This window comes from Mustela nivalis (genome assembly GCF_964662115.1).
Source record: "Mustela nivalis genome assembly, chromosome: 8".
NCBI classification, from domain to species: Eukaryota; Metazoa; Chordata; class Mammalia; order Carnivora; family Mustelidae; genus Mustela; species Mustela nivalis.
In genome coordinates this window covers 141,972,985-141,986,760 of record NC_139027.1, presented here as the reverse complement: position 1 = coordinate 141,986,760, position 13,776 = coordinate 141,972,985, and the positions used below count along the sequence as shown (strand labels likewise).

The window sequence follows — 13,776 nt, the reverse complement described above, 5'->3', positions numbered from 1 at the left end:
GGGGCAGAAACCCGTCCACACCCACGTCCCACCTATGACACCGAGTCCTGGGGCGGGGGGCTGAGTGCGTCTAGATTTCTGCCACGTTCCCAGGGGCTGCCGTTGCGCCCCAGGCCTGGGCTAGCCTCAGCTGGGGTGCTGCCGCCCCCACCTCCTGGGACCTGAGGCCTGTCTTTGCTAAGGGGGACGGGGAGGGGGCCCACTTCTGGCAGAAGGTTTAGTGGGGGCCGTGGCACACGAGCACATGGCCAACGTCACTTATGGCAAACTGAAGTCTGGGGGAGGACCGGCCCTGGGTCAGCTCTGAGGGGAACTGAGGCCTGCGGGTACGCAGGCTCACCTCTTGGGGCTGCGGGGGTCTGGCCTCCTCGTGGGCTTCCTACGAGGCTTGGAATAAAATGGAAGTGTGGGCCGGTGACTTTGGATGTTGGGTCTTCTCTCTGACCCCGTCTCCGGCCCCAGGACCTCTGCCCCTGCCTTTCCCTTCCCCACGCCCCCCTCCAACCACGCCCCCAAACTTTCTCTCCAAGCCTTGTCATACCCAAGCTCTTGGCCTACAGGTCACCTCCACAGAGGGGCCCTCCCTGATCTACAGGCGCCTCCATGACTCTCAGTGCCCCGGGGACCCTTCTGAGCCTCACGGTCCGTGACGAGGCTTTACGTAGTTGCTTTTGCTGACTTCTGTCTGTGTCCCCTCTGCGCCGCGGGGCCCGTGACACAGGGCCCTGCTCCCGGGTGGGGAGCGCGGCCTGCGGCGAGCGTGAGGCAGTAACCCAATGAACGGGCGCCGCCGTGGGTGGGGGAGGCTCCTGGGGCCGTCTCGGCTCCCCGAGCAGGGGCCCCCTTGACGACTGGCTGCTCCCCCCGCCGCTCGCCGCTCCTCGGGGGCCGGGGGCTCACCTGGCTTGGAGCCCTCGTCCACGGAGCCGTTGTAGACCTGGTTGATGAACTCGGGGCGGTTGTCGTTCATGTCGATGACGTAGATGTACAGGTCGATGGGGTTCTCCACCTTGTTGCCGTTCATGTCCACCGCATGGGCTCTGAGCTGGAAGGCGGCACAGACACGGTCAGCCTGGGGACGGCCCGGGACAGGCGCCCGCCGGCCCACAGCTCTGGGCTGGTGCTGACGGGAGGGCCTGGGCCCCTCAGGGGACTGTCTTGGCAGGGGCCGGGCCTGGGACGCGCCACGACACTCTTCTGAGCCTCGGGGCTCCCTCTGAGGAAATGCGAAGGGCTGTGAGAGGACCCTCGATGTGTGGATTTTTTTTTTTTTGGTACAGATTTATTTATCCATTTGGGAGCGAGAGAAAGCAAGCAGGGCAGGAGCAGGGGGGAGGGAGAGGGACGCGCAGACCCTTCACAGGGCGCAGAGCCCGACGCGGGGCTCGAACCCGGGACCCTGAGGTCACGACCTGAATTGAAACCAGGAGTCGGGCGCTTCACCGGCCGAGCCACCCAGGCACCGATTGTTTGGATTTTTCGTTCATTCACTCATTCGCCATTCATTCATTCATTCACTCGCTCAAGCGGTGTCTTCAAGCATGTGTGTGTACCAGCCACCCGCTGGCCCCTGCTCGTGGCCCAGACCCGACCCAGCCCTGGGGCTTCTCGTGGAGCAGGGAGAGGGACCCCAAGAAGGAAGCGATGGTGCAGGGGGTTGGGTGAACGGGCAGTGACCGGCTGGGGCTGGGAGGAGGCCAGGCAGGCCTCGCAGAGGAGGTGACTTCGAGCTGTGGCCTGACGAACGGGCAGGGAGGAGGACAGGCGTGAGGTCACACGGGGGACACAGAGTGGCTGAGGCGTGGGGGCAGCAGCGGGGGCTGGGGAGGGTCCTGTGTCTCGACCTGGGATGTGGGGGAGAACCAAGGGCTGGGAAGGGGCGCGGTCTGCTGAGGGCTGCCCGCGCCGGAGGCGTGACTGTCCCCCGCCTCTCCCTGACGCCTCCTTCAGCTGCCCACATCGACCTCCAGGTCTGCGCCACAAGACGGCGCCACGCCAAGGGTGCAAGTGGAACGTGCGCTTGAGGCCTGGAGTGAGAAGCGTCTCCGGGCTGGGGCCCTGCACGATCCTCTGATCCTCGTGTCACGGCCGCCCTGCCCGCCTCTGGGAAGGGGGAGGAGGAGGCCGCATCCCACACCTGCCCCGGGAGGCTCTGGCCAATGGTGTCCGCACCAGCCTGGCCCCAAGTGCAAGTTTACCCTTTACGTGGGGTGTTTGAGGAGAAGCTGGAGGCCGGCTTCCTCTGAGAGCCCAGAGGCCTGCGTTGTGGCAAGGACACAGATGAGCCCAGTTCCCGGGGGGCCTCAGCCCGTGTGCCAGAGGTGACCGCACACTTGGTGCCTCGGCTCCAAGCACAGAGCGGAAGGGCCGTGACGCGCTGTTTTGGCCCCTGCCCTGCCCCCATCTTCCAGGGGCGGCCAGCGCACCCTTCATCCTGTCCAATGCAGCCCAGCGGCAGCCCGAAGGTCAAGAAGCCGCTGAAGAAAGGTCCTTGTGAACTACGGTTAGAGGCGGTGTCTTCTCACCAAGCGACGCTGCTGGCATCGGCACAGTCCGTGGCGGGCAGCGGCGGCCCGGTGGGGAGGGCCGGGGCTCCTCCCGTCGCACCCCTCCCCCTCCCCCCAACTTCTCATGACATCCGTGGCTTCTGCGGGAAGTCTCTGAGCTCCCCACCGTCACCCACCTCTCAGGCTGGGCACATGCTGTGGGCTTGGTGGGGGGAGGTCCGGCCTTGCTGCGGAGACAGGATGGCACCTGGGGAGTCATGGGCGCCTTCTGGGACTGGCAAACCTGCGCCTCCCTGCAAAGGGAAGTTCCTACCCCGGCGATGCTCTGAGCAGACATCTGTCCCCTCTTGCCACGGGAGCAAGGCAGGGCAACTCCAGCGCAGGGGCTTGGTGTCGCGTCCCCATGGGGACAGGAGCGGGGTGGGACTGGAGCCACCTGCCGCCTCTTCGAGGCTCACGCTGCTTGGTGTCCTAACTGCGGGCCACCAGCTTCCTCCTGGGGCCGCGGAGCACTCCGCGTGGGCCCTGGAAGCACCTTTGCTGGGTGCCGGGGCCTCCTGCCGTGGCCAGCACCGGCCGCACACCCGCTCAGGGCAGGGCAAGGCCCCGGCGCCCGCGTCGGGTAACTGCCTGAGCTTCTGGGAGCACCCGCGAGGCTGTACCGTCCCGATCTCTGCTCTACGGATGGGCCAAGGGAGGCGCAGGAGGAGTTGGAAATTTGCCCAAGACGAGAGCCGTGGCAGGACTCCGTAGCAGGTCTTACTTATGGAATCCTCAAAGAACCTCCTAGAGATCATTCTGCAAAGCAAAGGTGACCCCTCTCTGTTTCGTGCATTTGAACGCTGATGTGCTGCTGGTTGTCTCAGAGCGACCCGTGTCCCTAGCCCATCTGCTCCCTCTCAGGTGGGGACAGAGTCAAAGTTGCCTGAGGACGTAGGGGCGTGGAGCCCCAGACGTGGACGCAATGGGGGGTCGCCCTGTGATTGGGCTCTGTTTCCAATGCAGGGGGAGCGTCCGGGCGGGACACGGTGGCCTGGCTGGCGGCCTCCCGGGAGTCGTGGGCTGGGAGGGAGTGAGGATTCAGAGCCGCTGGAGGAAGTGGAGGGGCCGCGTGCCGGGGAACGCTGGGGTTAGAGGGGGTGAGAGGGTCCGGGCCGGCGGCCAGCGAGGAAGGGGATCTGGATGGGCAGGAGGCAGACGCCTGCAGGTAGGTCACCTTGGTTTCATATGAGCCTGGACCGGGACACACGAGCCTGGACCGGGCGCTACACTAAGCCGCTGGTTTGTGCTCGCGTGGTAGCAGCAGAGAGGGCTAACGCCCCGGCAGGCTGGCCCAGCTGCCCCCGAAGGCCCTGGTGGGTGTCCTGTGAGGGCTCTTGCCTGGGTCCAGACAGCCCGGAGCAGCTTCCCAGCCCTGGGGAAGACGGGGCAGTTCTCGGCGTCTTCTCCGCGGCGGGACAGAGAACGGAAGGATGGAGCATGAGCTTTCACTCCAGAGCGGGGCAAATGGATTCAGCCGCGTGGTCTCCCTGCAGCCGGTCACCCCACGGGGTCTCGGGGTGATGCTGCTGGAGGCGGCCCTGGGAGACATGCCTCGCGTCTGAGAGGGGTCTGAGGGTTAAGGTGGGCAGTCCCCGGAGCACGTTTCCCGGTTCACAGAGCCGGCGGGGACACTTAACTCCTGGCGGCGTGGTGGGTTCCCATCTCCCAAGATGGAGCCCCAGGAGGCGATGGGCGACGGAACGGAAGGTGCGCCCGCTGTCCGGAGGCCAGCGGGTCACCTGGAGGCCCGGACACGGAGCCGAGCATGCAGGGACGGGTGGACGTTCCCCCCACCTCCTTCCCCACCACCTGCGGCCAAGTTCTCTGCCTCCTCTCGGGCCGGCTGGAGTGAGGAGGGGCCGTGGTCCGCGGGCGTCCGGAGAGGACCAGGGCTCGGCCCCAGGCCCGGCACGCCACCCCAGATCCCAGGGGACGGCCAGCCCGTGACCCCCGCTTTCCTGGGCGGGGTGTCCCCGAGCCCTCTAGCTGCGGATGCCACATGTCTCCAGGCAGAGCCTGGTCCTGAGCGAGGCCTTGAAGTCACATGGGGCAAGAAGGACCAACAGAAACCGGGTGTGTGTGACAGTACGCGGGGCCCATGTTCCTTGGCAGGACGCCAGCTGCTGCCTCGGCGCCTGGTGGGTCGACCAGCCCGCCCATGAGCAAAGGGGGCTGGCAGGCGACACTCACTCCCCGGAGACGACATCGGTGTTCAGACGCCCCCTTGCGCCCCTGTCGCCCGGGCTGAGCTGTCTCGGCTGGACGGTGGAGCCGGACCCTTGCCAGGGAGCCGGGACTTCCAGTGCCGACTTTGGTGTGAAATGTTGCCGGGAAACAGTTAACCAGAAACACCGAAAGCGGGTCTCCTTTGGAGCTCAAGGTTTTCCAAGGAATTAAAATACAGTGAAAGGGAGAGCCTTCCCGCTGGGCGTGGGAGGGGTGGCTCGGCAGTCGGCGGGCGGGGGGCTGCGTCCGCTTCGAAGCGGGTTTGGTGCACAGCCCGCCAGCGCTGCCCATCCTCGAAGAGGGCCACCGCTTGCAGGCCAGGCACGCGGGGCCGGGGTACGGCCTGGGACCACGCAGCCTGCAGGCCCAAAGCTCGGGAGGGGCCGTGTGTGGTCAGATGCTCTGCTGTCACCGCCTTGAAATCCTCAGTCCAGATGGGGGCGGCCCGCTTCATCCGGCACCGGGCCCTGGACTCTGCAGCTGTCCTGACATCAGGAGCTGAGCGGTCTCGCCCCGGGGTGGCCCGAAGGCTCACCACCAGGCTCACCAGGCATGCAGAGCTGCAGGTATGGGAGGGCAGCCCGGCCCAGGGGTAACGATGAAGACTTTCATTCAGTCCAGAAGGTCCCTAAGAGCCAGCCGGAGAAGACACCCGTACTGGGGACAGCAGGGGTCGCTGGAGCCCCAAGGAAGGCAGGAGAGGAGCCCCACCAAGAGCTCCCCACTCCCCAAACCGCGGAAGCAATGGTGTGACATTCCAGCGGACACCAGAGCCGCCTGGGGACCTCCGGAGGGGCAGGGGCACCTCAAACGCAGGAGGAGGGGCTTCTCCAAGCGACTGTGATAATTACAGATGGATCTGTCTAATCTTGAATGAGGTGAACCCGAGCATCAGCAAGTGGCCTCTCTGTGGGGCCGTCTGGAGACAAAGCCCCCCATGTTGGAGGAGGCTCTCCAGGTCATCGGCTGATCAGGGACACGGACTGCAGCACGGAGGGACCCGGACCAGGTGGGCGATGCCGCAGCCCCTCTCCCTTCCCTGCTCCTTCGCTGGCAACATTCACTCCTCCCCAGTCACTGGCTGAGCATCCCTGTACACCCTGGGGCAGAAATGCCTGGAACAAGGCATTCTAGAAGGGGCAGGTGCCTCTGGGAAGGTAGACAAATGTGTGTGGGGGGAGGGCAGGGAGGAGGGGTCGTGCATCCCCAGGGTCTGGGGACACTGGGACACTGGTAAGTGTCTGGTGTGGGAACGACCAGGCCTTATTTCACCAGTGCCTCAGAGAAGGCCCCCGAGAGCGCCTTCCGGGGGGGAGGCACCCCTGAAATCGCCTGTCTGGAAGCCGGCGGCAAAGTGTGCCTGAATGCCAGCGGCTGCCTGCTTCTGGGGTCTCTATGCGTGTTTTCCTCTACATTCCCTAGCCCCGTAAACACAACCATCAGTCTGCCTCAGAAAGGATACGACGATTTCCGTTAGATACTCAGGCTCCACGACAAGCTCGTTTTCCAACCAGAGGATGAGACAACCTATTTCCCTTACATCTCCTTCTCCCTGACCCTGGCCCCCACTGTCCGAGAGGCAGTCAGGAGGGCAGCCACAGGCCCATCGCCAAGGGCATCTCTGGGGCAGGACGCAGAGGTGGGTCAGTACCCACACCCCCTCTTCTCTCAGCCTGTGGTCTGGCTGCTGAAGAGTTGGGGGACCCAGTCTTTCTTAGGGGCTTCAGGTCAAGGAGATTTGATGCCTCTTAACCCCAGTACAATGTACGCTCTCCCAGAGTGAGGCCGTGTCTTCTCATGCTATCATTGCAGGCCTACTGCCAACCACGGGGCCTGACACAGGCTAGACCCTTGAGAAATGTTCCCCGGATGGGGGGATGGTTGGGTGGATGCGTGGGTGGGCGGGTGGATGGACAGATGCTTGGGAGGGATGGAGGGATGGACAGATGGACAGATGGACAGAGGAATGGATGGAGGGACGGATGGTTGGAGAAATGAATGGTGGAGGGATGGATGGAGGGACGGACAGAAGGTCGGATGGATGGACGGATGGGTCAGTGGATGGGTGGATGAGTAGATGGATGGCTGTGAAGATGGATGAAAGAGTGGTTGGATGAAGGAAGGACTCAATGGAAGAAGGGATGGACGGATGGATGGACCAGTAGATGGAGGATGGATGGACGGATGGACCGGTAGATGGAGGATGGACGGAGGGACCGGTAGATGGGGGATGGATGGACGGATGGACCGGTAGATGGGGAATGGATGGACGGATGGACTGGTAGATGGGGGATGGATGGACGGATGGACCGGTAGATGGGGGATGGACGGACGGATGGACCGGTAGATGGGGGATGGACGGACGGATGGACCGGTAGATGGATGATGGATGGACGGATGGACCGGTAGATGGGGGATGGACGGACGGATGGACCGGTAGATGGGGGATGGATGGACGGATGGACCGGTAGATGGGGGATGGATGGACGGAAGGACCGGTAGATGGGGGATGGATGGACGGATGGACCGGTAGATGGGGGATGGACGGACGGATGGACCGGTAGATGGGGGATGGATGGACAGATGGACCGGTAGATGGGGGATGGACGGACGGATGGACCGGTAGATGGGGGATGGATGGACGGAAGGACTGGTAGATGGAGGATGGATGGACGGATGGACCGGTAGATGGGGGATGGATGGACGGATGGACTGGTAGATGGAGGATGGACAGACGGACAGATGGATCATGTGTAGATGGGCAGAAGAATGGGCGGATGGAAGCAGGAATGGGTAGAGGATGGATGGTTGGGCGCGAGGTGACGTGGGATACGTAAGAGGCCGAGACTGAAACTATGAGCCGAGTTCTCCTTCCAAAGGTAGAAACCCAAGGCCCAAGGTACTCACGTGGTAGGAGGCGCGCTCCTCCCGGTCCATGGGCCGAGTGACATACATCCGTCCGGACATGGAGTCGATGCTGAAGACCTCCATGGGGGGCTGGTCGGCGCCCACGCCCGTGATGCTGTACCGGATGGGGATGTCGTTGTCTTTGTCCGACCGGATCTGGCAGGGGGAGCAGGAGGAGAGGCGTGTCAGCCTGCCGTGGGGAGCAGGGCTATGCTCCCGAAACCTACACTCACCCGGCCCCGAATTTCCTTGCACCTGACTATCTCGCGGTACTTCGGGACCTAACACTTTATCCACATTGGGAACCGGAAGGTCAGTCTGAGATCAGGGCATCGTAACTGCACGTCCCGTGGCCCAACAGGTAACGGGGAAAGGTAAGACACAATATTCCAAGGTAAAGTCTCTGCAGGGAGCGTGGGTCACGGGGTAGAGACCTCCACCACCGCTGAGGAAGCCTGGAAGCAATGGTGGAAAATGGCCACCACTGTGACGCAAACGCTCCTTCCGTCCGCCACCAGACTGGACGGCGGACAACGGAGCAGTCATCGTAGAATCCAGAGGTAAGAGAGGTTGGGACCCGGCCCGTGTACGTGCCCTAAATTTTCACCTGTGTCCCACCTTTTCGCTCCTTCGACGGAGGCACCAGGGACAGGATCCGGTCCCTGAGGGGCAGGGAGGCCCCGTGACCAGCCTGGAGACAGATTTCACTGCGAAGCCTGTCGTCAGGACGGCCACCGTGCCACATACACTCACAAGTGTTTGCACAGAGAAGCTGGGTGTTGTTGAAAAAGCAACTTAATAATGTTTCTGTGGCTCCCAGCTCGGGGGGAAGCCAGCGGGGGCTGGAGGGGGACACTGAGGAGCAAGACGAGGCCCCAGTTCCGTGTTCTCCGGGCGGCGGGGGCCGGGGACGGGACGAGCCGTCCTGGGGACACCGCAAGGACAGCAGCAGAACGAAAAGCGAGACGCACAGCGTGGTGACAGATGGCGACTGTGCTCCTCGCGGCGAGTAACCGCGAGTCGCCCGACACCAGGGGTGTGTTGCACAACTGAGATTACCGTAATACCCTATGTGAGGCACGCTTCAGTAGAGCACTTAAAAACGGGCAGGAGGAAGCGACGATCTCGTCACAATAAAGGTCGCCTGATGGAACGGGGTCACCAGCTGTAAGGGAACTGGCTTTGCTGAGCCCAGGGAGCGTGGCCCGGAGACTGCGAAGGTGTGGAGGCCCGGTCAGACCCACAGACTGGAGTTCACCGTCGACTATGGCTGACTCTCGGACACGGGTTTCTCCCATGCCGGTCCGTCTGTCCACGGATGTTTTCCAGTAAATACGGTATAGTTTTCCCTCCTTATGATTTCCTTAACGACACAGAATGTCCTCCAGCTGACTGTGCTGTAAGCTCACAGTCTACAACACACCAACACGCGACGTACGTGCTCACCGCCCGTTTACCTGGTCCGCAAGGCTTCTGGCCGACAGAGGGCTGTCAGCGGTTAGGTTTCTGGGGACTCAGAAGTTCACAGGCAGGTTTCTGGCCGTGGCCGACCCTGCATTGTTCACGGTCAACCACACACCTTTACAGAATCATTTTTTTGTTTTTGTTTTTTTGTTTTTTAAATCAAGCAGCAGGTTTGTAACAACATTTCATAACAAAGTGGACCACAATTAAATCCTCTGGCCCACGAGCAGAGCCGGACCGGACATTCTTCGTTCAGACGCCCCCGAACTCAGGGACACGGGACAGATGGGTGCTCGCCAGAGCTGGGGGCCCAGGGTGGGCGAAATGAGAGAAGGGGCCATCGGGGCCCACTTCCCGGTCTGGAGTCAATGAGTCAGAAGCGAACGGACAGCAGGATGCGTGCAGCACGGCTATGTGACCAGCCCATGGGGCTCTCCTGCATCCTCGCCTGTCCCCATAGTTGTCACCACAAGAAAGTCTGCTTTGTACCCGTGCAAGGCGACAGGTGCTGCGTGGACACCTTGGGCGACGGTTTGGAGATGCCCCTTCCTCCCGCCACACACCCTTCCACTCCGGCACACCCCTCCCCCCCCACGTCCCTCCTCTCCAATCGCATCGCCCCACCCCCTCCACAAACCATTCCCCACCCCAGACCCCCCCCCCGCGTACCCCTCCCTCCGCAGACCCTCCCCCACCTGCATGCCCCTGCCTCACCATGAACCTCTCCCCCACATATCCCTCCCTCAATCCCACACCCTCCCCCACCCCATCCCTGTGGGGACCATCTTTGTTCCCGACTCCCCGCTCCTGGCTTCCCCCGCAAGGCCCTGAGCAGCAGCACCCAACAGGCGCTCAGGCCAGGCCACTGAAAGAAGGGCCAGGGCCGGGGACACATGCCACTCTGTGCTGTCCTTCGGGGCTGTGGGAGCGCTGGAGTCACCCCCGCCTCCTGCAGATGAGGACGCGCTGGGCCCTGTGCCTGCCGCCCCGTGCCTGCTCGCTCGCGAACCGCGCTGGGCCCCCAGCACAGGAGTCCCCTCCGTCTTCATCCCCTGTCCCCCTGCTGCCCATCAAGTGGCGTCGTCCCGGCCACCCGGCTCCAGCCCCAGGGGTCGGCTCACAGGAGGGCAGCCCCTCGCAGGAGAGCCACCTCTTCGACCCCACGAGAGGGACCCCGTGCCAAGGTGTACTTGCCGGGGACATGGGGTGGTGGTGACAGTCTGGGTCCCAGAGAGGACGTCCCGTTCTGCCGACCGGGCCTGCGGTCTTGCTGCGTGTGTGGGACTTGTCACGGCGGGTCGGGCCCCATTGCAGAGACAGGGGACTGTGTGATTAACGGGAAAAGCTCAAGGCCAGCTGCCTGTGAAGCATCCGTCTGCCTTCTGGGAGCGAGGAAAGTTCTAGAAAGGTCGGTGATTTCTGCGCTGAGTCCACAGCTCGTCCCAGACAAGCGGCGGAGCCGTGCAGATGGAGGAGGCCCTTGGGCAGGAGCCAGGGGTCCCCCGGACGCAGGGCTGCCTTACCGCTCCCCTGCCGGCACGCCTCTGCCGCGTCCTGTGCGCCGGACCGCCCATCCTTCACGGGCATATTTAATCACAAAACCTCTGAAAAGAACCCGCCACATATTTAAAGAGGTTTTATTTTTTGCGAAGGAATCTCATTACGTTTTGACCACCAGGTGCCTTTGCTTAATTCCCCGGGTGCCTCTCCGTGTGCGCGTCCGGGGCTCTGCCCCGGCTTGGGACGCTCTGAGCCTCCCACAGTTTACCACATTAAGAAGAAATACTGTACAAATGAATTCAGCAGATCAGGGGAGAGCAGTTTCCCCTTGATTTGTGTCTGGAAAATGAGAAAAACATCACAGCAGCGTGCGAGAGAGCCATGAATAAAGAACACAGACAGGCGTTTCCATCACCCACCTCGCTTTTATGATGCCACGGAGAATCGCGCTCTTTTGCATTTGTTATTAAAGGACAGAACAGATGGTAAGAGGTTAGTTTAAAGTGACGTCTACATTAAAGTAACTTATGGTGCGGGCGATTGTGCTCGCCCGGGGACTTCTGCTTGGAAGGCCGGCTCTCGTCCTTCGGAAAGGCCGGATGAAATGAAGGATTCTGGCAGAATCTTCCCCAAGGAGGAGATATTTGCCTAATCTCAAATGAACTTGAAACTGGAGAAAAGTCACCATGTGTGGTTTTGAATCGCAAACACCTTGGAGGTTTATTCCTGAAGCATCGAAGGGGAGGGGTTCACGTCCAGATTCCAGCAGAGAAAGCCCCAGGCCAGGAGACGGAGGCACCCGCCCACCGGAGAGCACCCGGGCTTCAGGCTGCGCCCCCAGCCCGGCCCCTGCCCCCTGCACCCGGCGGGCCCGAGGTACTTCAACAACCCCGTGCTGCGCTGTGGGCCAGGCCCTGCGTCGGACGGACGCTGCCCTGCCCTCCCACGGCTTGTGGTCAGTGGAATCGGAGACACCCAAACAGGGTGACGCCCTCTTAGTCCACAAAAAGAAAGTGTGCTGGAGAGTGTTGGAGAAGGAATAGGCTCTGAGAGGCTCCAGGGGAAAAACTTAGAGGCAAGTTCTTGGATGTTTGGTCTTGTGCTCTGCCTCGTCCAGTACTGGACGTGCACACCGCACACACATCACACACCCCCCAGCACGCATGCCTGTGTGCACACCCCCCCCCCCACAAACACACATGCTTGCACACTCATGCACACAAACACGCATGCTTGCACACACACGCACACACAGCTCAAACCCCTCTCCCTGTGTGCAGCCCGCGTCCTGCAGGGTGCCGGCTCCGGGTCCCCAGGGCTTTGTCTGGCCACTGTGGCCTCCCCCGAGACTCCCGCCCTAACATTTGCAAGCTGCTTCCGAGTCCTTAGCGTCACGTTCTCCAGGAGGATGTAAGTCTTCAGTGAAGTGTACCAGCTCCTTGTCCTCGTTTGGGATTAAACCTGGCGACTTTCCCAGGGAAACAGATGGCGCACCCTCGTTTTCGTTACCGGAGTTGCAGTGGTCCCCACTTCTCCGACCCCCCGAAGCGCGGAACCCTGATGGCGACTGCATCCCCTGGCCGGCCCCAGGACTGTGCAGGACGCAGGCGGGAAGACCGACACTGAGCAGGCGCCACAGCCGAGAGGGGCGATTTGCTTTTAAAACGTGATTCCCACCGGAGCCCAGAGGTAAGAGGACGATTCACTGGATGCATTTGTAGCTCCCGTGTGGCCGTCGCGGGGCCCCAGGTCCGACTGCTGGGGCTTCGCTGTTTTCACGCTGACAGAATCAGGGTCACTTCAGGCTTATGGATCTACTGTCCTGTCTCCTCTGCGTGAACGCTTGCCTGTCTTCCCCCCCGTGTGGGCACGAAGGATGGGCCGCATTCCTCTCTGGGCCGGAGGAACACAGACAGGGCAGGTCTGTCTGCTGGGACGGCGTGTGCAGGTCTGGCACCGTGCGTGTCGCAGGAACCCGGCACACCCTGGGTGGAGGAATGAAACCAGACCAGGACAGACGGCCTGGCAGTGGGGGAGGGGGGTGGGCAGATCCAGACGCAGGCCAGGGTCACTGCCAGGTGCCTAAGGGAAGCCCAAGGCCATGGTGGGTGGGCGGCACGAAGGGCTCCTTGGAGCCCCACACGATGAGGAAGCAAGCGTGCAGCGGACGTGCGGAGCGAGGCCTTCAGGGCGCTCGGGCAGGGGCAGGTGGGCAGCACAAGTGTCCCGAGGGGAGAGAGAAGGTCCACTGGGGGCCTCACGGGCTGCTGCACGAGGGCGGAAGAAAACGAACAGAGACATGAGATGGCAGAGGCGAGTCGGGGAGAGGAGAGGTCTGGTCCCTCCTCCCCGCCCCCGGAGTGGAGCCCAGAGCAGAAGGGGGTTCCTGGGAAGGTCTGCTGCCCCCTACACTGCCCTTGCGGAGACCTCTGGGTGCCTGGGGGTGCTGGGGAGGAGCCAGAATAGGGGTGTGGCCTCCTCTGCCTCCTCTGGCCTCTGGAAGGGCCCCGTGGAGGCTGGGGGAGGGGCTGGCCCAGAGGGTGGGGTGTGCTGCCCCCTCGCCCACCGGCATGGCAGGACGCAGCTGGCCCCGGGACGGTCTGCCGTTCACCCACTCTTGACTGAGTTCATCTCTGCCCAAAGCAGGGCTTCCTCCTCCACGTCTTAATGCCTCAAAAGCCGTCACCGTCAGGAGACGAATTCCCCCATCCCAGAACTCGTCCCGGGTCACTGAAGAGGACGCCCAGAACGTCCAGCCCCAGCAGACCGCCCTATCCTGTCCACCCTGCGTCTGGGGGCCACCGAGGCCCAGAGAGGCAAAGCCGTGGGACCAGGTTCCACAAGTCACCGGGGACCAAGAGTGGGTCACCTGCCTTGCTAAGGAGCCTCTAAACACAGCTGCGGAGTAAGGCTGGGGACAGCCCGGAGGTCTCCGAGACCCCCTCGTGACGCTCCTGACTGCCGCTCTCCCTCGGGGTGTGGGGGCCGCAGAAGCGCCGTGACGCGGAGGTCCGGCCTGAGAGCTTCACTCCAGCTGCTTGGGGAAGCGAAGAAATCGTCACCAACGACATCAAACTGTTCTCCTCAAGTGACCGGGACAAACTCAGGCCGCGCGAGGGAGGATTCTTGT

General features: G+C 62.6%; 1 protein-coding gene across 1 annotated transcript in view; it reads right to left on the bottom strand.

The window, feature by feature from the left end:
- CDH4 (cadherin 4) overlaps positions 1–13,776 on the bottom strand; it is a 500,617-nt gene that overhangs the window by 50,779 nt on the left and 436,062 nt on the right. Inside the window, exons 5-6 of the mRNA XM_082746383.1 lie at positions 7,683–7,838; positions 901–1,045 (exon numbers count right to left, since the gene is read on the bottom strand). Coding sequence (XP_082602509.1) covers positions 901–1,045; positions 7,683–7,838 — 301 coding nt within the window. The remainder of the gene's footprint in view (positions 1–900; positions 1,046–7,682; positions 7,839–13,776) is intronic.